General features: G+C 52.2%; 1 protein-coding gene across 2 annotated transcripts; it reads left to right on the top strand.

Annotated features, from left to right (window-relative positions):
- The first annotated feature begins 2,454 nt into the window (after positions 1–2,454).
- Positions 2,455–22,606, top strand: IPO13 (importin 13). 2 transcript variants are annotated; one of them, XM_047871873.1, is made up of 20 exons: positions 2,455–3,305; positions 5,025–5,761; positions 10,916–11,056; positions 11,166–11,307; positions 11,416–11,582; positions 11,790–11,910; positions 11,997–12,144; positions 12,565–12,746; positions 12,827–12,853; positions 13,035–13,181; positions 13,342–13,485; positions 14,834–14,914; positions 15,713–15,850; positions 16,042–16,138; positions 19,110–19,162; positions 21,402–21,468; positions 21,557–21,615; positions 21,778–21,867; positions 22,164–22,345; positions 22,434–22,606. In XM_047871873.1, the coding sequence occupies exons 1-20, from the start codon at positions 3,222–3,224 to the stop codon at positions 22,528–22,530; spliced, it is 2,904 nt and encodes a 967-aa protein (XP_047727829.1). In that variant the 5' UTR covers positions 2,455–3,221; the 3' UTR covers positions 22,531–22,606. The 2 variants fall into 2 exon arrangements, with proteins under 2 accessions (XP_047727829.1, XP_047727830.1); XM_047871874.1 differs by having other exon boundaries at positions 2,456–3,305; positions 13,035–13,169.
- Positions 22,607–24,107: the final 1,501 nt, after the last annotated feature.

Raw genomic sequence — 24,107 nt, 5'->3', positions numbered from 1 at the left:
GAGAGCAACTGAAGGCACCTCTGACAATGTTCATAGCAAGAGCCAGTTCAGAACCCAAGCCAAAGGTACTGGCTCTCAACAGTCCCCAGATTGCCAGTCCTCAAACGAGTAGGGTCCTTCCAACTCAAGGCTACGTTCAGGGCCCCAGAGAGACTGTGCCCAACATCTCACAAAGTCCCAGATGAAACAGCACCTTCTCCACGAGAAGACACGTTCCTGTAAGAACTGGCCTCGGTGTGCAGCTCACAACAACCCAAATCCCTCTTTTAAAAAATAAGGCCATTTTCCCCAAAGGAAACAAGCTCCAGAACTGCAGTGCTCTGCCTGCAACTTAGAGGCATGATCTACACATGATCTTACCAGGCAGAGCACTTTCTACTCCTGAAAGCCACAGGTGGTTCTGGTTATCTCCATTTTTGACTGCAGACTTTGTTTCACATTTGCAAAACTACATCGTCCATTTGAGTATCTTCCCAGAACTAAGGTACGGTGTCCTCCAAAGGGGTATCACGTCACCATCTCTTGTAAGAAAACTATAGGCAGCTTTGAAAATTACAGCAGCTTCAGGGAGCACCCAAAACTTCCCTCTAGATTTGTTTCATCTAGGAATTGAGGTTTGGGGTTCCATGTGCTCCCCCTGCACTTGCCAATGGCTTTCCTCCTCTCTTGCCCAAAGGTTGCCCTATTTCCCCTGCCTAGAATCCCTATGACAGAGTGTATGTGCACTGGCCGACTCACTGAGGTCTCTTCTGGAAAAGGAGAGGTTGCATAGAAAGCTGAGGGATCTGAGAAAAGATCTAAGAGTCTGTGCCATGTGAGATTACCTTTCTTATTCACAGGAGTGGTTCTTTCTTTTTTAAAAATTTTTGTTAATGTTTATTTATTTTTGAGAGAAAGAGCGTGAGCGGGGGAGAGGTAGAGAGAGGGGGAAACAGAATCCAAAGCAGGCTCCAGGCTCTGAGCTGTCAGCACAGAGCCCCATGCAGGGCTCGAACTCATGAACCGCGAGATCAGGACCTGAGCCAAAGTCAGACGCTTAACTGACTGAGCCACCCACGAGCCCCCACAGGAGTGGTTCTTAACCTGTTTTGGAGGTATAGAGTCCTTTAGAGAATCTGATGAAAGCCAAGGATTCTCTCCCTGCACCCCCAACATGATGAAAAGCCCCTTCCTTCAATTTATTCTGCATACTACAGATAGGTGTTTCTAAAATGTAAATCCAATCATCACTGCCCACTTGAAACCCCACTTAAAATTTGTTGAATGTCTCAATTCCCACTAAATTTTGCTTCCTATCTAATTGAGCCCCCATCCTCACCAGTTTCTATTATTCAAGCTCAGACCAAGTTTCTCTTCCTCAGGGAAGCCTTCATTCACCTCAGGCCTCGGCAGCTATTGCCAATGTCAGCTTCCTCCACCGAACACAAGTACAGAGGTCCTTTCCCCTTTGATTACTATTTCCCCTTCTGGGATAGCTGGCAAGAGTTAATAACAGGAAAGGGCACCTGGCTGGCTCAGTGGGAAGAGCATGAGACTTTTGATCTCTAGGTTGTGCTTTTGAGCCTAGAGATTACTAAAATTAATAAATAAACTTAAAAAATTTAATAAAAGGACAAGTGTAAGGGGTAGGGACTGCTGGGGTCTGTGGCCGACCAGATCTGTGGCTAGGCCGTGTGTCCCTGGACAAGAAAAGTTCAACCTTCCCAACCTCGGTTTTCTCATCAGAAAATAGTGACTAAAATACCCACCTCCGAGATGTTGAGAGAATCGGACCTAAGGTATGCAAAGTACTGTTCCTAGCACTTCAAGGTGAGCTATTCTCATTCTAATTACTCATAAAGAGAAGTTGCTTCCAAGCAGCACGTAAAATTCTCCGAGTACTGTCCATGGTATGAGGTTTCCGGGTTGCTAACTGGGCAGCCCGGAAAGCCGTCCTTTTTTTACTCCTGAGGCGCGCCAAGCCCCCTTTCTTCTCAGGGTGGTGCTGACACCTTCTTCCCAGACCGCCCCCTTCCTGGGTGCCAGAAAGCGCAGACAGCGCAGCATCAGTGACCTGTTTCTCCCCGCGAACCCACAACACACACCTTATCCTCTAGCCTGGATTCCCAGCTCCATCCACCGGCCCCTTCAGTCTTAGGGAGCTGCTCATCAGCGCCACCCGCGAGTCTGTCCCGGTCGCCCGCAGAACGTCTGGGGCTGGCGGGGTTCGGCGGGTCCCCAGCCCGCCCACGTGCTCCCGACCTCCGCCGCAAGGCGCCGCCCTCCCGCTAGGCGCAATGCGGACTACGTTTCCCAGGGTGCACAGCGGCGGGGCCTTGGCTCAGCGGGGGCCTCGAGCGGCGCGCCGCGCCGTCGCCTGCTCCGGGGGCGCGCGGGCCGGCGCGAGGACAGGGCCAGGGACCCGGAATGAGTTTCCGCGCAGTTCCGCTGTGCCTGGCCGGGCTGTGCCGGGCCGGGCCGGGCCAGGGCAGGCGCGGGGGCAGGGCGGCGCCGGAGTCGGCGGTGCCGGGGACAGGCGCTCGGGGCAGCCCGCGCCTCGCTGAGGTCCCCGCCCCGTCCCGGCCGGGCCGGCTCGTCTGTCAGTCACTGGGGCGGCGGCAGCGGCAGTAGCGGGGCCGGAGCCGGGCGGTGAGAAGAGCGCGGGCCAGGCCGGCCGGAGGGGATCTGCCACAGCCCCTCAACTCTACGGACTCTTCGCCCCAGACTCGCGAAGCTGCACCCCTGCGCCTCGTCGGACGCCTCCGTAACCCGCGAAGGGCTCTCTCCCTCGTCACCCCCCACCCCGTGACCTCCTCGTAGGACCCGAGAGCGCACTCAGACCAGGGTGTTGTGGGTACAGGCCATCGACCCTGTGACCTCTCACGGGCCAGGGGCTCGGTTTCCCCCACAGGCCTGCCTTCCCTGTGACTCCCTCCTCAGAGAGTCTGGGGACAGAGCCGTGACCTACCACCAGGACCCCCGCCTGTGAACTCTTCACTGACGGCTCCCTCCTCAGAGTCCCCCTCAGTTGGTCTCCTCCTAAGAGCACTCCTTTTGGCCTCTGGCAAGCCCCCCATCCCCATCCGAGGTGGGGAGGCCTCGGCAGCCATGCCCGCCCTGGGCCCCCTGTCACCCCACCGCTCCCTGGGCACCCAAGCTGGGGTCTAGCACGGGGCCAGCAGCCAAGGGGCTGGGGCAGGAGACAGGTCAGGGTCCACCTCCCTGCTGGGGAGGGAGCAAAGATGGAGCGGCGGGAGGAGCAGCCTGGGGCTGCAGGGGCTGGAGCAGCACCAGCCTTGGACTTCACTGTGGAGAACGTGGAGAAGGTATGAGGGCCCGGGGGTGGGCATACCGGTGACAGAGCAGAAGTTCTGGGGACTGACATTAATGCCAGAGCCCAGGCCTGGGCTGGGTGCCTGCTGGGATGGTGCCCCCAGAGCACCTGGCATTTGCTGTCTCTCTGGGCAGGCGTGGACAGCAGTGTTATGGTGTCCTAATGGGCTATTTTTGGCTTTCCTTAGACATGGGTTCTCTTTGGATACTCCAGGGTCTTGGGCTGGTCCCTTCAGGGTGCTGATAGCCTAGACCTCCGGCCGGATTGGCTATTCTCCAGCTCCGTGGGTACTGCATGAGCAGTGCAGTAAGAAACCAGGAATCCAGGAGACCTACAGCTCAGCCCTCGGGAACCATACCGATGCTGAGCCATGCTGGACCTGTTTTGTGACCCAGGGGCTCAGAAAATAACCTGGAACTGAAACAGTCTGGGTTATGTTTTCACTCTTTCTTAGGGAAGGATCCTTCTTGTATTGGATGGAGGCCAGACGAGTCCCGAGCAGGCAGGAAGGGCTAACCCCCTCTCTTTGGTAATGGATCTAAGGGATCCGGTCCTGCTGGCGGCCTCAGGATCCTTCTCTGCTCACCTGTCCACATAGCTTCCTGCCATGGTCTTCCCAGGCTCTCCCACTGCCCAGCCCATCTTTTTTGAACTGCTTCTCTGGTTCTTTTCTGGGTTCTGCCCCTGAGGCCTGGGATGCAGAAATGCCTCCCTGCTGGGTTGAATGGGGAGATGGAAAGCAAGGAATGGTTGCAGATATTCATTTGTTATTTTTGAGCCCCTTTTGCCATACCAAATGGTGAAAATCTATCCCTACTGCTTCTTTGCCTGCTGAATTCAGCATCCCTGAGGAGCCAAACAAGGGACTGTAAATATAAGCTGCTGTCAGAGGTACAAATAGGGCTAAGTCTACTTGGATGGAGCTTGCTTAGGGGGTCAGAGTCCTGACCTCACCCCTCCACCCCCTGGGGCTGGGTGCTGTTGGCATGGTGGCACACTCTTCCATGTGCAGCCAGGGAGACAAACCACTGTTTTCTTACTGTGTGAAGTCCCTGTGGAATTGGGACCCTGGGGATTTGGCGAGTTGAGAGCTCCAGGCAAGGCATTTGCCAGGGCTGCCAGCCAAGACTTCTTGACCAGCTTTTTGGACCCTCACATGCGCTCTCTGGGGGGTGTTCTCACCCTCCCCTCCAGTATGCCTCTGGCCTAAGGCTGCCTGGCAAAGCCTTAGTCGTGCTCAGATTTCACAATGGCTTTGGTGCCAGCATCTGGAGTGACCGAGGGATGATCCTGGGGGAGCTGAATAGAACCTTTGGAGTTGATGGGACCAGCTGTGCCTGGGAGGGTCAGGGCCCTTCAGGCTGTTCCATGCTCTTCTCAGGCTTAGCTTCATCCCTGTGGAGCCATTCCTTCAACCTGGGCCTTGTCCTTTACCTCAAATGCCTCCCCTTTGGGGAGCTCAGCCTCTTTCTGCTTTCCTGTGGAGGTTCACTTTCTGAACCCCTAATGTTTGGCTATAATGACAACATGGTAGAGCATGGGCAGAGTTCAGGCTCTCCGGGTATCAGTAGGATTCTCGGCTCAGGAAACAGTGAGCTCTACCTGCTCAGCCCCTCAGTCAGAAAGAGAGAGCAGATTTGCAAGACCAAGTTCTGGGCTCTGACAGGATCCAGAGTGGCCAACACCTGCTCAGTCCTGTGCTGTCCTGCAGGCGCTGCACCAGCTCTACTACGATCCCAACATTGAGAACAAGAACCTGGCTCAGAAGTGGCTGATGCAGGCCCAGGTCTCCCCACAGGCCTGGCACTTCAGCTGGCAGCTACTGCAGCCCGACAAGGTGCCTGAGATCCAGTACTTTGGGGCCAGTGCCCTGCACATCAAGATCTCTCGCTACTGGAGTGACATCCCCACTGACCAATATGAAAGTCTAAAGGCACAGCTCTTCACCCAGATCACCCACTTTGCTAGTGGCTCCAAGATCGTGCTGACTCGGCTGTGCGTGGCACTGGCCTCCCTGGCTCTCAGCATGATGCCTGATGCTTGGCCATGTGCTGTGGCAGATATGGTACGGCTCTTCCAGGCTGAGGACTCACCGGTGGATGGTCAGGGCCGCTGCCTGGCCCTACTAGAGCTGCTGACAGTGCTGCCCGAGGAGTTCCAGACGAGCCGCCTGCCCCAGTATCGCAAAGGCCTGGTGCGGGCCAGCCTGGCAGTGGAGTGCGGGGCTGTCTTCCCGTTGCTAGAGCAGCTGCTACAGCAGCCCAGCTCACCCAGCTGTGTGCGTCAGAAGGTGCTCAAGTGCTTTTCCAGCTGGGTGCAGCTGGAGGTGCCACTGCAGGACTGTGAGGCGCTTATTCAGGCTGCCTTTGCTGCTCTGCAGGACTCGGAGCTCTTCGACAGCAGCGTGGAGGCCATTGTCAATGCCATTTCACAGCCCGATGCCCAGAGGTGAGCTGGTCCCCATCTTCCCAGAAAAGAACAGTTTGATTGGCCTTCCATCTATCTGTTCAATAAACACGAATTGAGTGCCTACTGCATACCTGGTCCTTTGCTGGAGATACACAAGGAGGCAAACAAGACATGGTCCTTGTCCTTATGGTTCAGAGAGGGAGACACAACTAATCATCCAACAGATTATTCAGTTAAAATATTTGACTCTTTCTTCTCTTTCTCTCAACCAATCAGTCACCATGTCCTGGCTGTTCTGCTCCTGACCATACTGCAAATCTATTTTTCCCATCTCCACTGCCACCACCCTAGTCCGAGCTGTCATCATCTCTCTCCCCAAATGATTGCAGAGATTTTTCACTAGTCCCCTGGTTTTTACTCCTGTACCCATATTGTCCACCGAGCAGCTAGAGTGATCTTTTGAAAAGGAGGATCCAATTTGTCCTTTCTGCTCAGAACCCTTCAGTGGCTTTTCACAGCTCTTAGGATAAAGTTCAGAATCCTTAACGTGATCCACAAGGTGCTGCACAGAATGGCATCTCTAACCTCTTCTCATGTCATGCTCCTTTCTCCACTCTCATACAGTCTTTTCAGTTGCTTGAATGTTCCATGCTCCTTCTAGCTTCTGAACCATCACAGGTGCTTGGCACATCATCTCTATCTCAACTGAAATTTCATTATCTTAGGAAAGCCCTCAATGATTTTTAAGACTAAGTTTGGTCTACTCTATTATTGTATCTCAGAGCTTCTAGTGTTTTTCCTTCTTAGCCTGTAACACAGTTTCATCATAAATTAATGTATGTCTCCTCATTGGTCTCTCAGCTCTGTGAGGACAGACACTGAATCATTTTATTTTGTCACATTGTGCCTGGCAGCATTTGGTAGCATTCGGTATTTTTTGAACAGATGAAAAGTAGGAGTTGCCTGAGAGGTGGGAGCAGGGTGGGGGAGTTCAGGGGAAGAGGGAGCGCTCCAGGCTTCAGGAACTATAGCAGGGGCAAAGGCCCCTGGTGCACAGCACCGTAGTACCTTTAAGGACTTGAAGGAAGGTGAGTGTAGTGAGGTGTGTGTGCAGCAAATGTTTGTTGCGTGCCTTTTTGTGTCTTGGGTCCTGTGCTGAGCACCAGGTGCATAAAGATGAATGGGTTGACTTCAGCAAGCCAGGAGCTCACAGTCTAACAGACACATGGAGGGGCAAGTGTGGTCAACGAGATGAACGCTATGATAGAGAAAATGGTGGGGGGACTGTAAGAGCCCAGAGGAGGCATTTAACCTGGTCTTAGGACTGTGAAAGGCTTCCCAGAGGAAGTGTGCTTTAAAGAGCCTTAGCAAAGAAAGGGTGTTGAGAAAGCCTGGTGAGTGGTGGTGATTAAACAGCAGGATTTAAGGGCCAGTTGTGGGAGGTCTGGGCCCAGATTATGTAAGACCTTTGTCAGCCAGGCTTAAGATTTTGGTCTTCATCCTGAGGATGATGTAAAGATATTAAAGGATTTCAAGTAGAGAAAATGCCATAATGAGATGTTTGGTATAAGTTGGATTGGCCATGGCAAGACTGGAGACACTAACACTTCAGAGGTAGGGCTTTAGAAACCCTTAGCAGACTTGGAGGGGAAAAACATTAAAGAGATGGCATCAGAGAGTGGTTAATGGCTCTAGCCTTGGCATTAGTCACGTCTGAGTTTGAATCCCAGATGGTCTGTTTACTAGGTCCGATACCTTGGATAAGTCGCTTTTAAGCCTCAGTTTCCTCATCAGTAAAATGGGTGTGATCATATTAACCGGAGAGGGTTGTAAAGGCTTAAATAGGACAATGTGCACAGGGTCTGCCCCTGGTATTCTATAAAGAATATTTTGATATTAATAGGATTAAAGAAGAAAATGTCTATGAAAGGTTTAGCCTGGTTCTTGCACACCCCATAAAAGGCAGTTGTTAGTATTTGGTATCGTTTTGCATCGGCAGTTAGTGTTTCTTTCCCATGGTTTCCCAGGTTTTCCAACTCAAGGTGGGTATCAAGTCCCAGGACTAGCCTTTCTTGGCAGCTTGAAGCTCGAGTGCCGGCTGCACTCAGACAGTTGGTAGCTAAAGGGAATTGGCCAGGGCCAGTGCATGGGTGATGTGGGGTGTCCTTGGATACACCCAGGTTTACCCGCCCAGCCAGTCTCGAGGGCTTTGGCAGGTAATTGATGCCTCTTCTCTTCTGAACGAATGAGCGAACAAGGAGCCAGTGAGGGAACCCACAGCCTCCTGAGCGCCCATTGGCTGCAGCCCCATGGTTGCTTAGCAACTCTCCCCATTTTCTCAGCTCTCCTCCCTGAGCTCTAATTGCAGGTCTGGGCTGAGCTCAGTGTGAGTGGCAGCCAGCAAGTCCCAGCAGCCCTGCCCCGGCAGCTTGAGCTGACCAACAGAACTAGGCCTCTTGAACCCAGTCTCAGCCATGGGCTTAAAGACATCCTCTCTATCTCCCTCTCCCAAACCTAGAAACCTCTGGAAGCCTCAGACCTGCTCTTCTGTGTGCATAGTTCTCAGGAATAGGTGCCCAGGTGGTGGGAAATCTAAACAAGGGTTTCCCCCACCGGGGTGCTGCACCAGCCTAGTGTCAGAGTTTGGGTCTTGCTCTGTCTAGTCTAGCTTCCTAGACTTTGGCTTGAGAAAGTCACCTGTGGTTTTGCCTCTTGGGTTATCCAGCCACTGCCTTCCCCAGGTGTCCTAATATTGGCTGTCCCCTTGGCTGAGCTTGCACTCAGGTTCCCTCTTTCCCACTCTTCCACAGCTGCTGCTGCTTGCCTGACTCTCCCTCAATTTTCTTTTTCCTGAAATACGTTTTTAGTCCTGGAAAAGCTTTCACTGGGGGCTGGGGGAGGAGAGAAGGTGAATTAGACAAGTTCTTGGGGGCTCCCATCAGTTAGAATTTGAGATCTGGGCTGAGATTTGCATAGATCCTTTGGGGAAAATTCAGGTAAGGCTCTGAAAGAGCAGTCCTGCAGCAGAAGAGGCTACCTCAGCCTGGAATTTGTCTCAAAGTTGCTATATGACCTTGAATTATACTCTGAGCCCTTCTGGACTTGTCTGTGACTTAGCCTATTATGCAGCTCAAATGTGACCAATTAAGAACTCAGTGAAGATTGAGTACCTGCTGTGTACATGAACTTTGGCAGGTGTGAGGGAGCCTTGGTGGGGACGCTTTGGGGACTGGGCGCTATCTCCTGCCCCCATCTCAGCTGCTGGTAAGCTCGCACGCCATGACTTTGGCCCTGTCCCTGCTCTCTGTGCCAGAGTCTGGCCTGAAGGTGCCCATTGTCTGGTGGTGCAGCCTGTGTCAGGGTCATGAGACTGAAGCTATCCCAGCTGTTTCCAGGCAGAGCCCTCTAGGGCTGTCTCTGGGTTGGGAGTATCCTCGTATGGATATCTTGTCCAACCAGAATGAGGATTTGGAGAAAGCTGACATCTGGGCTGGTTGCCCCTTGTTTTCATCTTACCCCTGAGGTTATGAGACTACCTGCCTAGCAGCCTGCTTAGGGCAAATGCAAATAGAACTCCTCTGGACTTTCAACCTCCTACCTCTCCATAGATTGCTATGGTGACACTATGATTGGTAGCAGAGGGGTCTCAAGCATCTGATTCCCTCTGAGAGTATCACTTCATGCGATTAGTCTGATCTCCACAGCAGACTGCTGGGGAGGGGTCCAGTGAGATAGAGCTAGCATTCTCAGTCTCCTTTGTATACTGTGTGTCCCCTGCTCCCCTTTAAGGATCATTGTGCTTCAGGACTCTGACTTGCACCTTCTTTTCTCTCATTCACCACTTTCTTCCTGGGCAATGCTCATCTACTCCCATAGCTTCAGTTGCCAGCTGTTTGCTGATGACTATATCTCTTGCTCTGACTTCGCCCTTGGGCTTCAGGTTTTTATATCCAACTCTCTGGACACTTCTGTTTGCATATCTCACCAGGTACCTCTGATTCAACATGCCTAACACTGAACTTATCGCCTTCTGGCCTCCCTTTAAATTTATTACTATTCCTCTCTACCCACTCCTCCTGGCCTCAGTAAATAGCTCCACCATCTACTTAGTTGTTTAGTCAATAACGTGAGAGTTGTCCTTGACTCTTCCCCATTGTCATATTCAATCAGTCATCAAGTCCTGTCCATTTTTCCTCTTAGCTATCTCCTAGTTCATCATCTATTGCTGTCCCTTCATACTGCCACCAGAGTACATAGGAATTAGGATCTGGTGGTAGGGAGTGGAATGGAAGGTGGGGACTGATGCTGTCGGTGCCTTCCGAAGTCTTTATCAGGGCTCCTGAGCCTGTATTAACTCCTCTGTCACTCATCCTGTTCAGTCTCCCGTAACACTGTCTATATTAGTTTTCTGGAGGGGCTGTAATAAAGTACCTCACACTGGGCAGCTTTAAACAACAGAAATTTATTGTCTCATAGTTGCAGAGGCTGGGGGTCCAAAATCAAGGTGTCGGTTTCCTCTAAAAACCCGGAGGAGAATCCTTCCTCACCTCTTCCTAGCTTCTGTTTGTTTGCTGGCAATCTGTGGTGGTCCTTGGCTTTAAGTTGCATGACTCCAATCTCTGCCTTTGTCATCACATGTCATTCTCCCTATGAGCCTCTGTCTTCACATGGTTGTCTTATAAGGACATCCATTGTACTGTAGTAGAGCTCCCCCCCTACTCTGTGATCTCATCTGCAATGACACTGTTTTGAAATAAGATTACATTCTGAGGTATTGGAGATTAGGACTTCAACACATCTTCTTGGTGGATACAACTCAGCCCATAATAGGCTGCCCCTTGGCCCCTCTAAAATATGTCCTTCCCACATGCAAAATACGTGCATCTCATCCCAACTTCCCCAGAAGTCTTAACTCGTGCCAGCACCAACTGTAAGTCCAATTAGAGGACACAATTTAACCTGTAACACTGATCTCACACTTCCTTCTCAGAGTTCTCCTGGAAGTCTCTGACAGAAGGTTCTTCTCAACATGGGCAGCATCAAAGCTACGATGTAGGCCCTGACCTCTTTTTTGCTTTGGGTTTGTTGTGGGGAGTGAGCTTTGATGGAAGACGGGGAGAATGTGCCTTTCTCTCAAAGCTGGTGGGGGATGGGTAGACAGCTCTGATGGGTCTCCTTACCTCATGCCTCCAGGTATGTGAACACACTCCTCAAACTCATCCCGCTGGTGCTGGGATTGCAAGATCAACTGCGACAGGCAGTGCAGAATGGGGACATGGAGACCTCCCATGGCATCTGTCGCATTGCTGTGGCCCTGGGCGAGAACCACTCCCGGTGAGCAGTTGGGCAGCTGGGGGTGGGATAGCAGGGCCCTCTCAGAGGTGTGGTTTTGGAGCCCTGTTGGGGGAGGGAGAATGACCTTACTATACCTCCTCCTTCCAAGGGCCTTGCTGGACCAAGTGGAGCACTGGCAGAGCTTCCTGGCCCTTGTCAACATGATTATGTTCTGCACCGGCATCCCTGGCCACTATCCTGTCAATGAGACCACCAGTTCCCTGACCCTCACCTTCTGGTACACGTTGCAGGTGTGTCTATGTGACCTCTAGTAGAATTGGGCTGTAATGACAGAAGGTAGATCATGGGCTTCTGGGCCTGGTGCTGAGGTGGCTAACTTTCTTCCCTGGCTCTCTCAGGATGACATTCTGTCCTTTGAGGCAGAGAAGCAGGCTGTGTACCAGCAGGTGTACCGGCCGGTCTACTTCCAGCTGGTGGATGTGCTTCTGCACAAGGCCCAGTTTCCTTCTGATGAGGAATATGGATTCTGGTCCTCAGATGAGAAGGAGCAGTTCCGAATTTACAGGTGATGGTAGCAGGCCAATCCTACCTCTAAATAGAGTCCTGAAATAATGAAGGCAATGAGGGGAGGAGCCCAAGACCAGGCCTCTTGAATCCTGAGGCTCCTTTCTCTATTCTCTAGGCACTTTTGCAGTTGTGAGGGAGCTGGGGTGGGCTCCTGGGCTTGGGAGCAGGATCCGGGCAGTGTATAAGGTCTTCGTCTACTTCTTAGGGTGGACATCTCAGATACGCTCATGTATGTGTATGAGATGCTGGGGGCCGAGCTGCTCAGCAACCTCTATGACAAGCTGGGCCGTTTGCTCACCAGCTCAGAGGAGCCCTACTCCTGGCAGGTACCTCCCAAGCCTGATTCCCTCAGCCCTCCCAGAACTGTCACACCCTCCTCCTCAGCCAAGCCAGTGGCACCCTCTTTCCTCAGCACACAGAGGCCCTGCTCTATGGCTTCCAATCCATCGCAGAGACCATCGATGTCAATTATTCTGATGTGGTGCCTGGGCTCATTGGCCTCATTCCACGGATCAGCATCAGCAACGTGCAGCTGGCGGATACTGTCATGTTCACCATTGGTGAGACCTGGCACACACCCATGAGCACATTTCCAGAGCCACAGGCACCCCATCCCCAGCTATAGTTGGCCTGCTGGTTCCTGTCCAAAATGGGAGAGACACACATGCCCACACACACAATCAGCATTGCAGCCAACTGGCTGTCCTGGCACATCTAGGGGTCCTTCCTACAGTGTTCTGAGCTGCAATTCAGTGAAGCTAGTTTGCTGTCAATGGAACAGCAGTGCTAGACCTCTTCTGAGTAACTTCTTCCTGCTTCTCAGCTATAAGGCTCCTGTTTGAGCATGTGCATGCATATTTGCCTATTCAGCTCTAGGGCTGTAATTTGATCTGCCAGAAGCTCTGCCTGCCTCTCAGGGACATGGTACAAAGCCAGCCTGGCCTGCCTCAGATATCCTCCCCTCTCCCTTCTTCCCCCAGGAGCTCTGTCTGAATGGCTGGCTGACCACCCCGTCATGATCAACAGTGTTCTGCCCCTCGTACTGCATGCCCTAGGCAATCCTGAGCTCTCTGTCTCTTCAGTGTCCACCCTCAAGAAGATCTGCCGAGAATGCAAGTATGACCTGCCACCCTATGCTGCTAACATTGTGGCTGTCTCCCAGGTATGCGTGGGCTAGGGTTGGGCTGGGTCTCAGGGCACACTGCACTGTGCTGATACCAAATTCCTTCTGTTTATCTCCAGGATGTGTTGATGAAACAGATCCACAAGGTGAGCCCAGAAGTTTCTAGGGGGTCCTTGGGGATATTATGGGAATCTGCAGAAATCCTCTTCTGCCTTTTCCTACCCCTTGTCTTTTATTCTCTGTTCTTGGAAGCTTCCCCAAGAGGTTTATTCTTCCTACCCACATCCAGATGTATCCAGGATTGACTTTCCATGTTCTGCCCCACAGACAAGCCAGTGCATGTGGCTGATGCAGGCACTGGGCTTCCTGCTGTCAGCCCTGCAGGTGGAGGAGATCCTTAAGAACCTGCACTCCCTTATCTCACCCTATATCCAGCAGCTGGAGAAGCTGGCAGAGGAGATAGTGAGTGAGCTGGTGTGTGTGTATGTGTGTGTGGCCAGAAGGCAGGGGTGGGTTGCCCTTTGTGTGGGCTATGGCTGTTGGGGAGTGGGGTTGGAGTTGACAGTCAGGGCTGGGGTCCGGGGGGCCAAGCTGGGCCTCGGAGATCCAGAGCTTGGTTTGATTCTCCCCATAGCCTAATCCTTCCAACAAACTGGCCATTGTCCACATCTTGGGGCTTCTCTCCAACCTCTTCACCACGCTGGATGTCAGTCATCATGAGGATGAACATGAAGGCCCTGAGCTCCGGAAGCTGCCAGTGCCACAGGGACCCAACCCCGTGGGTGATGTTGCCATTGCCCTCCACCCCCAACACACACACACACACACACACACACACACACACACACACACACTACCACACACCCTGTGGGAATATCATTGTTACTCCCCAACTTTATGGATAATATTGTCATGGTTCCCTTGGCCCCATGGGGCATGATGCATTTGGTGTGTTGATCCTGTGAATGACCTTATCATTCTGCCTCATTCTGTAGGGAGTGATATCATTGTGTCTTCCAACCCTGTGGGTGATATTTGTCTTTGTCCCCAGCCCAACCAGGGTGATGTCATTGTGGTTCCTCCATCTCACGGGAGACATTGACATTATCTTTCAACCCCATAAATGATGTAATTATGGGTTCCTGTTTGACCCCCAGTTCCGGGGGGTCTTCTATTTGGCTACTCACCATCCCCTGTGGGCACTGGGGATGCTTACATGCTCCACGTGTAATAGTTCTTGCCTTTGACTTGCTCCCAGTCTAGAGGAAACATACATAAACAGATTGTCACAAAGCAGTGTGATAAGTACTGTGATAAGCTCAGGCACAGGGGGTTGTGGTGACCACTTACAAGCTGTTTGATCTGGAGCAAGGCTCAGCTTCCCATTCAAAACTATGAACATCAGACTACCTGGCTTGCTTATCTCAATAGAATGATGCTGGGTAGCATATGTGGTCTTGAGTAAAATTTTGTATAAATGTGAGACACTGCTTGGATTATTGTTCCCAGGGTTTCTCCTGGAGAAAAGGGAGCCACAGTATCCTAGCTTCTCTCTTCAGCTCTCCACTTTAGTTTCAGTTGCCCTTTTGGCTCCTGACCAAAGTTGGGCTAGCATCCTCCTACAGAGCCCCTTCTCCTTCCGTGGTAGTCATTGTCCTGCCTTCCCTTACCTCCCAGGACCTCAGTCTGCTCTCTGCTCCTCCGTAAGTTGCCATATCTGTGCATCCCTTGGGGCTCTGCACCCTAAGCCTGTTTGAGTGAGACAGCATCTCCACTTCAGGGGCTAACCCATAGGCTTTTGATACTGAAAGGATTTTTCTGAGCAGAAATGGATAGGGAGTGATTTTTCTTAAAAGTTACAAAGTTTTAATAATCTTCTGAAGCCTTCATAATATCCCTGCTTTGCACTTTGAGGCTTCCTCTAAAATGATCCCTAGAATTCAGGATATCCTCTTTATTCATGGGGGATTCAACATACCACTCCTTCCCCCAAGGTCCCATCCATTGAGTCCTCAACATGTAGTCTGGAGTAATAGGTTTGAACTTCTGGCCAACTTTGTACTACCGGGTCCTTCTGGGGTGGGTGAGAGTGGTGGTGGGGCACCTCACTTCTTCTGTGTCTTCAGGTGGTTGTGGTGTTGCAGCAGGTCTTCCAGCTTATCCAGAAGGTGCTGAGCAAATGGCTGAATGATGCCCAAGTGGTGGAGGTGAGCCTCAATCCTTGCTCTCTGCTCCCATCGTGACTTTGCTTAGATATGGAGCAGGATGAAGGTGTTGCTGCCCCATCTTGGCTTACAGTGGTCTGGAGAAAATAAAGGAGGTGAATCCTGCCTCACAGACACAAGGAATGTTTTGGGAAGACATTCAGAACTTTCCAATATCACAGGAAGTCCTTGACCAAAGAACTATGATGTTGGGGCTGAGTGACAGTCAGGGATCCACCTTGTAATCAGAGACCTGCCTTTGGTCCGTTTTCAATTCAGGATTTTCTTACTATTGCTGCTCTCTGAGAGGAAATGGTGGAGATGTAAGTAGCAAGACTTGAGTTACAAAGTTCCATCCTGTGCTCCTCTAAGAAGGCCTTTTGGCCTGCTGCCCTTCAGGGTGAGGGTCAGGCTTGTTTACCTTTCTTGATTCGCAGGGCCAGGCCAGGCCTTATAGGTAAGGGTCCCACCTTAGGCCTCCTCTGTGCAGAGCCTCAGTTGTGTTCTGGGTGATTGTGACCTGCTAACCAGGACCCCTTTGCTTTCTTCCTTTTTTCTTTTTTTTTTAAACGAAATATATTTGACGGTTAACATTGTATAAATTTAAGGTGTACAGCATGTTGATTTGACACATTTATGGATTATAATATGATTGCCATTGTATGATAATTAGAATCCCTATCACATCACATAATTATACTTCTTTTCAGGGGTTGGAATAATTGAGATCTAGTCTCTTGGCAGGTTTGATGATCATAATACTGTTGTCTATTTCCTGGGCCCCTTTGCTTCTTTCCCAAGGCGGTGTGCGCTATCTTTGAGAAGTCTGTTAAGACACTGCTGGATGACTTTGCCCCCATGGTGCCACAGCTGTGTGAGATGCTGGGTCGGATGTACAGCACCATCCCCCAGGCCTCTGCTCTTGACCTCACTCGACAGGTGGGCCTTCTGATTGAGGCAGCAGTGTTTTAAATTCCATCCTAGTTAGAGGTCTGACCCAGGGATGGGGTGGTGGGTAGAGTGGGGTGGATGGCTGTCCTGGCAGGGATCCTGACCTGCATTCTAGGGATGCTGGCCAGTTCTTGGTGAGACAGGGCCTCAGCTGACCAGCATTCCCTGCTTTGTTGTAGCTGGTCCACATCTTTGCTCATGAACCTGCCCACTTTCCCCCAATCGAGGCCCTCTTCCTGCTCGTCACCTCCATCACACTCACTCTCTTCCAACAAGGTAGGTCCTGACCAGGGTCCCTGCTGTTGCCGCCACTGCCACCACTGCCACTGCCTCTGCTTCCCTGATTGGGGAGCCAAAGCTGCCCACTCTGTTCTCCTCTGTCCCCTGAGTTGCACATGGGACTTGGTGGGAAACTTGGGGGATCAAGCACAGCACAATTGTCACCCTCCAAGTAGTGACACCGTAGGTTGAAGTGGATAAGAGAGTGAATGATGTCTTCTACTGGCCTGCTGGACTTAGGGCCAGTCTTGATGTGGGGGGAGATGGGGCCAGAGCTCTGAGGGACTTGGGACACTAGGCTGGCTCCTTTTCTTTGGGATATAATGAAAAGTGGAAAGAGCATGGGCTTTGGAGTCAGATAGACCTAGATTCTAAGCTCATCACCACCAACTAGTTGTGTGACCTTGGGCAAGTCACTTACCTTTGCGGAGCCTTTGTTTCCATGTCTGTGAAATAGAGATTTCGTGTACTTGATAGGATTGTTATAGGTATGAAAGCAGTGTCTCTTGGTCCCCTGGCTTGGGGTTTTTGCACATGAAGTACTCAGGGAGTTCTGGTTCCTTTCCCTGCATCGGGGCTTATTCCTTTTTAGGCCCAAAGCTTTTGGCTGTGGTCCCAGCTCCCCGTTCTCTGTGGCCCTCTGCCTGAGAGTGCTGGGAGCAGGGGGCTCTAGGCTTCCCCTGCTGTCTAACCCAGGCTTCTAACTTGGAAAAGAAACAGCACTGCTCCACCAGCCTCATGAGTCTTGTCTGGATTTGTGGTTGCAGATTTGAGGCTTACCAGGGGTTTCAGCTGGAGCCAGAGCGCTCTCTGCTGATGTCATCATTATGTGGTCCCATGATGCTGGCCTCTGCTCCAGTGGCCCATGGGTAGGTGCAAAGCGAGCAGAAACTTGAGCCAGAAACCAAGTGTGGCCACCCTTAAATCCTTAACTCCACCTCTCCCACTTCTTGCAACCAGTCAGGGGCAAGTCTAGGTGGTCCTGACTCCTGATTATCCCGCAGATTGCCCACGTCTCTCCCCTCCCTCCATGACCACACCTCAGTGTCCGGGTTGCCCCAATAGTCCTCTAACTGGTTTTCCTGACATCTGCCCTTCCCTGCAGTCCATTCTGCATCCTGCAGTTGTAATGTTCTTTAGAAAACACACATCTGAGTATTTTCCCTCTCTGGCCGGAAACCCTTTCGTTGGCTGTCCATTGCCTCAGGTTCTCACCCTGCTCCCACCCACATGGTGCAGCTCCTGCATACTCCTCAGTGTCTTCTGCCAGTGTCCCTGAGACACCAGCAGTCTAGCCACACTGACCTCTCCCTTTGATGTCCCATTTGATCCTCTAACTGGAATGCCCTGTGCCCTTTACTGGGTGAGCTCTTACTCCTCCATGCCTTACTTATGCATCAGTCCTAGAAGCTTCTCTGGGGCAGAACTAGGTGCTTCTGACTTTATGCTGAAACTGCATCATGTACACACTGCTGATATAGTACCAATCATACTCAATAATCAGCTTTCATGTGTGTGTCTCTCTCCCTAGACTAAGCCCCTCAAGGGCAGGGTCGAGCCTCTTCTCTCTGCATCCTCAGTGCCCAGAACAAGGCCAGCATAGAGTAGGTATCAGACACTATTGAAGAAAGGATGGTAAGGTCTCCCTGCCCTCGGAACCTTTCTTCCTCACTATCTGGGGCCAGCCACTAGCAGGGTGGCTGCCGAATGTCAAACATGCTGTCTGTAGGGGGACCCTGGCATAGGGCATGGGCCTCACTCTCCAGGACTTGAGTAAATCAGGGCTCAGATGTGAAAGAGATGGGCTTTATCAGTGGCTCCTCATAGCCTGGAAAAGGAAGCATGGAAGAGATAATTATCTACTTTACAGTTGGGGAAACTGGGCATTTGTGGCTTGCACAAGATCACACGGCTCCTTAGTGGTGTATCAGGCAGATGTTCGTGCAGCGCCTCCTCCTGAAAGGGGAACAGCCCAGGAGCTCTAGACACATGCCTTGTCCTTGCCACAGGTGTCAACAGAACTGGAGGCAGAGTAGTGTCCAAAATCAATCATACTTGCTGGGCTTGCTGGTTGTCTTGCAGGACAGGACGGCCCCCTTACCTGTTATGCTGTCCTGGTCTTGCCATTCCGTTCTCAGCCTCTGCCCTCCCACTGCACCATGGGGTGACATGTTGACTGGTTTCCCTCTTTCTCTGTGTGTCCAGATGGTGGGAGCTGGTTTTCAGCCCTGAGCCTGGCTCTCTGCTCAGTCGGTGTCCATGTGGAGGGGCTTTGCTGGGTGGGGCTCTCATTTTTGGCCTCATGATACAGTTTCTTCCCCGAGGCCCCGCTGGTGGCTTGCCCAGCCATCCCCACAGCATATTGGACTCTGCCCTAGCCAAGGAGGAGTCCTCTGGTTTAAGTGGACCCCAGGGAGTCCTTCCCTTGGCTAGACCAGGAGCCCTAAGGCCATGGAAGTGAGGGGGCACCTGCTCAGGCCCTGATACCCTGGCCTTTCCAGGGCCTTCAGCCAGGCCCCCAAGGGAGTTACCAAGGACTAACCTCTCTCCATCCCTGCCCTCCTCTTTGATGGCTAGTGTTGGGGAAATGTGCTAGGAGGCAGTGTAGGGCCACCCCAGCCAGCCAGAGGCCGCAGCAAGAGTGGGGGTTGTTTCTTCAGCTCTGTGGAGTCCAACATTGCTTCAGCACCAAAGGCTCACTGGGGGGACTGGCCTGAGGAGGAGTGGGGAGTAGGTGGAAGGACCCCTGGGAGGGAGCTGGGGCAGGCCCGTCCTTCACTTTGCCGTCTCTTTCTGTTGGGCTTCTCCCAGTTCATGGTTTTTGTATGTTTTGTTTCTTTATCTTGCTTCCTGCTGCTCATGTGCCCCCACGCTGTCTCCCTGCAGGCTCTCAGTCCCACATAACTATATGAGGTTGAGTTGCTGTTTGTATAATTTTTTCTTAAGTTCCATCTTTATTATATTTTAGGGCCCAGGGATCATCCTGATATTGTTGATTCATTTATGCAACTCCTGGCACAGGTGTGTTTTAGTTTTATTCATTCACGTTCTGTTCTCTCTCTTTCTCTTTCTCTTATGTTGAAATTCAATTTAAGCCTATTTTTAGCTTTCTGTTGACAAATTTTTTTTCTGTTCAGTTGAATAGAGTTTCTTCATCTGTTTCCGTGGAAGTTGACAACCCAACATCCTCCTTTAGTGCCCCTTTGCCTCAACTAGCTCATTCTTCCACCAAGACCAGGGAGAGGCGATCCCAAAGGGAGGGAGCTGGGCTGGCCTGGGCGGGGGAGGGGGAGTAATTGTGCCCGGCAGCTCCTTCGTAGCTGGGGTGCCCTTGAAGTTCAGGGGTGAGATCGGAGTTGAAGGGCCTGGGGTTCATTGTCCCGTGCTCCTGCCGGGGAACTGCCTGCCTCAGTGCCCCCACCCCCCCACCTGCTCTGGAGAGGTGGCTGGGAGGAGCTCCGAAGGGAGGGGCCAAAGGTGAATGTGCTGGGGTGGAGCCCGGAGTTGGGCTTCAGGTTGTACTGCTGTTGGGAGGTGGGGTGCTGGCTCCACTGTGAGGCTGCGTTGGGATGTGTTTGTGTTTGGTGCATGTGTAAGTGGGTTGGACCTTATTCGTATGTTTTCAGTTTAGTTTGGTTTGGAAACAAATCACATAGCTGCTGTAAGTAGTATGTGTGTTGTGTCGGGAAAAATGTGTAGTTGAAGTGTGGGCACGTGCACTGATGCATGTTGTATGTTGGTGTGCATTAGGCATTGATGGGTTTTGAAGCAGTGTCATGTGTTGGAGGTGTGTGTGTGGGGTTGTGAGAGTGCGTATTTGGGGGAAGCAGTGTATGTTGTGGTGTCGATATGTCTGACATACAGGGAATGTGTGTTGTGGAAGATACATGTGGTGAGCTGTGGGGACATGGGGCTAGTGTGGGGACCATGGTGGGGATCCTGTGGGTTGGGGTAAATGATGTGTTCCTTCGCTTAATCAGTCCACAAATACTTAGTGTGTGATACATGTCTGGTGCTCTGCCAGGTGCTGAGGGTATAATGGTAAACAAAAACAGGCATAGTTCTTACTCTCTTGGAACTTACAGTATGGTGGGGGGGGGGGCGGAGGAGGAGGGGGGAATAGGGAGTGTGTTCTGGGCCTGGATAGACATGTGTATGGGTAACTGAGGGTGCGTCCTTGGGGGTGAGGGCGTTTGTGTGTGTGTGTGTGTGTGTGTGTGTGTGTGTGTGTGTGTGTGTATGGGTGTGTTAGGAGGGTACATGTGCTAGAGGACTGGGTAGCTTGAAAGTGTGGGCATGTGGACATGACTGGGGAATGTGGGGCGTTTGAGGGATGTGAATAGGTAGCAGGGTGTGTTGCAAATGTGAGAAAGTATGTGTAAGGGATGTGATAGAGGTGTGTTTGAGGGTAAGTAGGGTGTTTCCAGAGAGGGTGAGTGTGGGGTTGCTTGCACATGAACGGGAGTGGAAGGTATGTGAGGGGCTGGAGGGTTGGGGGTCTACATGGTATGTGTTGGGGGGGCTGGTGGGGAGCAGCCGTGTTTGATAACTGCTGGAGCTGTGCAGAGCATCTCCTGTGACCTGAGGATGTGCCAGTCGTGTCCTAGTACCACTTGGGGTGGGCTTTCTGCCCCTTGTACTCATTCCCCCCACATGGCAGCACTGACTCCTGAGCTGGGTGTGGCTGAGAAGGGCCTGGACTCAGGGTATCCCGGCTGAATGGTGGGGCCATGGCTCCAAGGCTCCGACCCTACTTTTCCTCCTCCTAAGCTGGAGGGTGTCTGAGGAATGCAGGTGGGACGTGGGGGCTGTTGGACTGGGCTCCACATCCAGCTGCCATCTCTTCTTTCTGCTGTCCTGTTAACAAATCCAGGGGGCTTTGACTGCCTCTGAATCAAAGCAGTCACTGCTGGCTACCTGGAGCCTGCAGGAGGTCTGGCCTTGATGGAGGGGAAAATAAAAGCGTTTGCTTAGGGAGTGACTTGGGACCCAAGCTTTCTGTATTGTGACCACCCCCTTAACCTCTCACACACACCTGTGCATTCATGTACACATACATGTACGTAGCATCCCCTGGCTGTTCCCTTCCTGACTGAACTGTGGGGTGGTTTGGGTCCCCCAGAGATGGCTGGGTGGCTGATTTTGGCAGCCTGTACCTATGGTGCGTGAAGTTGGGGCCTGGGGTGGCAGGTGAGTGGTGGGGAGGGGGATGGTCCTTGGAGCTGGTTGGGGCTGGGCTTACCAGCTCCACCTCCTGCAGGCTCTGAAGCGGAAGCCAGATCTGTTCCTGTGTGAACGATTGGATGTCAAAGCTGTGTTCCAGTGTGGTAAGTGGGGCCAGGTGGATAGGAGGGCCTGGGTCCCCCTTAGGTGGATCCTTAAGCCCCGCCTGATCTGCCTCTGCCTCTCCTACAGCTGTGCTGGCCCTCAAGTTCCCTGAGGCACCTACTGTCAAGGCCTCCTGTGGCTTCTTTGTGAGTCCCATGCTGAGTCCTGACCCCACCCTCCCCCCGCACCCCAGCCCCTATTCGCAGTCCTGCCCCGGACTCCAGAGTGTAGGGGTATGGTGTGCAAGTCTTGTCCCCAGGGAGAGTGGGGAAAGAGCTGAGGCTGACAGTCCTCTCCATCCTCCGTAGACAGAGCTGCTGCCTCGGTGTGGGGAAGTAGAACCTGTGGGGAAAGTGGTACAGGAGGATGGCCGTGTGCTGCTCGTAGCAGTGCTGGAGGTGAGATGCAGCCGGTGTTTGATGGGGCTTTGATGGGGGTGGAGTGGCCCTCACTCCTGAGGCAGCTGCCCTCTGGGAAGCTTGAGCCTTTGGTTCCCTAAGCTGACTCTGTTTCTTCAGCAGTTAAATGGCTGACAGTTGTTAGTGTTGCTGTGAGGATCAGCTGGCTCTCAGAAAACAGCACTTACCATGTGCAGCTTGGCTGAGAAACTGTCTGGGAGTGGGTGGCGCATGGCTAGGCACCCTTGCTGCAAAAGGGGCAAGGCCCTGGTGTGCTGAGAACCCGTCTCCCTCAGGCCATTGGGGGCCAGGCCTCCCGCAGCCTCATGGACTGCTTTGCCGACATCCTATTTGCTCTGAACAAACACTGCTTCAGCCTCCTGAGCATGTGGATCAAGGAGGCACTACAGCCACCTGGTTTTCCCTCCGCCCGCCTCAGCCCTGAACAGAAGGACACCTTCAGCCAGCAGATCCTTCGGTGAGCAGAGCCGGCGGCACTTGGGCTCTGGTCCAGAGGAGAGGGCGGTGGTGGTGGACGGTACTAACCTGCTGTCCTTTCCCTTCAGTGAGCGAGTGAACAAGAGGCGGGTGAAGGAGATGGTGAAAGAATTCACACTGCTGTGCCGGGGGCTACATGGCACAGATTATACAGCTGACTACTGAGAGGCGCCCCCGTCCCACCCACACCTCCTCCTCACCCCTCCCGATTCCCAAAGAGTAAACCTGGATCTTCACTGCATTGCTGTCTCTGCTTCCTTTTTTCTGCCACCACCACCTAACTGGGCGAAGGCCTGGGGAAGGATGGGAGGATGTTTGGATCCAGGCCTTATTAGGGAGTTGGGGTGCCAACTTGTAGCTCCTAGAGTGGAAGCGCTCCGCTGTAGCCAAGCCTCCTAGGTTGGAGCCATGCATAATACTGCCGTTGCTCTTGGGTTGGGGTGGGCCTGCAGTAGTATCAGCAACCTCCCCACGGCCCACTGCCACCCATTAAATTAGTCCCAGCATTCATGCATGCATACATTTATTTAATCAGCACTGCTGAGTACTAGCCCTCTAGTTCTGCCTTGCTTGGTTCTGTCTGAACAAGGGCTGATCTAGACCATAGCTACCATGTTTAGCTGGGAGAATGGGACCAGTGAGGGAAGGCTGCTCGGAGGAACTTTCACTTCTGATGGGACTGGAAGGTTTCCCAGGTAGAGGACTTGGGGCTTTCAGCTGCAAGTGAGGTGGGGTGGGGTCCAACTAGGAGGGAAGAAATGGAGAGTGGTTTTAAGTCCCAGGATAGGTTTCTTGTATGGCGTTATGGAGGCCACACTTGCACAAGGTTGAGGAAAGGTATAGAAAGTGGAGCTGAGCATGTGTAGGAGGAAGCATGGCAGGCCCCTGAGGAAGAGGAATGCAGGGCCTCAAGCTGTCTTCACACCTGGAGCTTCCCACCTCTGTGCTACCTGACCAAAGCTTGATGGTCAGGGCTCGGTCAGGACCAGGGACAGCTCCCTAGGTGTCCCTTACTTTCTGTCTCTCAGCCATAGTTTCACCCCTGCTGCCTCTTAGACACCCCAGGTTTCCCCTCAGTAAGATCTGAAGAGCAGGACTTGGATCTCCCCATTTCCATTCCTGAACCTTGAGTCTCCTTGGAGGTGATAGAACTGGTTACCCCCCTGTTCATCTCACTCCTTCCCCTGTCTTTTTCCCAATCTTTGCATGAATTCTGTGTCTTCCATTCTACATCTCTCTTCGATCTCTCCCAATGCCAGCCAGCATCCATCCCCCTTACATGTACCATCCCCTGAGGCCACTCTGTTCCTCTTCCTCTATCCCTCCTCAGTCCCATTCTCACATAATTACATTCAAAATTCGTATTACATTCATAATTCAAAATTACATTCGTAATTTCTCATTTCTGGAGTATGTGGGGATGCTTCTTTTAGTCCTTTTCTCCCACTGCATGGTGTCTAGGTGTCTTCTTCCTCCCCCATCCCCCATGATCAAATGTAGCATATATAAGCTAAGAGGTTGAGGGGGCTAAAGCCTAGTTCCTGAAGTCAGACCTGGTTTTGATATTGATTGTGTCACTGATTTACTGTGTCTTACCAGAACTTCAGTTTCCTCATCTGTAAAATGGGACAAAATTTTTTTTTAAGTACTCTACACCCACCATGGGGCTCAAACTCACAACCCTGAGGTCAATAGTTGCACACGCTACCAACTGGGTAGAGCCAGCCAAGCACTCCTGGGAC

This window comes from Prionailurus viverrinus, chromosome C1 (genome assembly GCF_022837055.1).
Source record: "Prionailurus viverrinus isolate Anna chromosome C1, UM_Priviv_1.0, whole genome shotgun sequence".
NCBI classification, from domain to species: Eukaryota; Metazoa; Chordata; class Mammalia; order Carnivora; family Felidae; genus Prionailurus; species Prionailurus viverrinus.
Note: the sequence above shows the minus strand (reverse complement) of the source record. Positions and strands in the feature narration are given on the sequence as shown.

Coding starts and splice junctions, on each gene's coding strand:
- IPO13 (XM_047871873.1), top strand. CDS start 3,222: ATGGAGCGGCGGGAGGAGCAGCCTGGGGCTGCAGGGGCTGGAGCAGCA. Junction 11,583..11,789: donor GAGCAGTTCCGAATTTACAG/GTGATGGTAGCA, acceptor TCTACTTCTTAG/GGTGGACATCTCAGATACGC. Junction 21,616..21,777: donor AGGCCTCCTGTGGCTTCTTT/GTGAGTCCCATG, acceptor CATCCTCCGTAG/ACAGAGCTGCTGCCTCGGTG.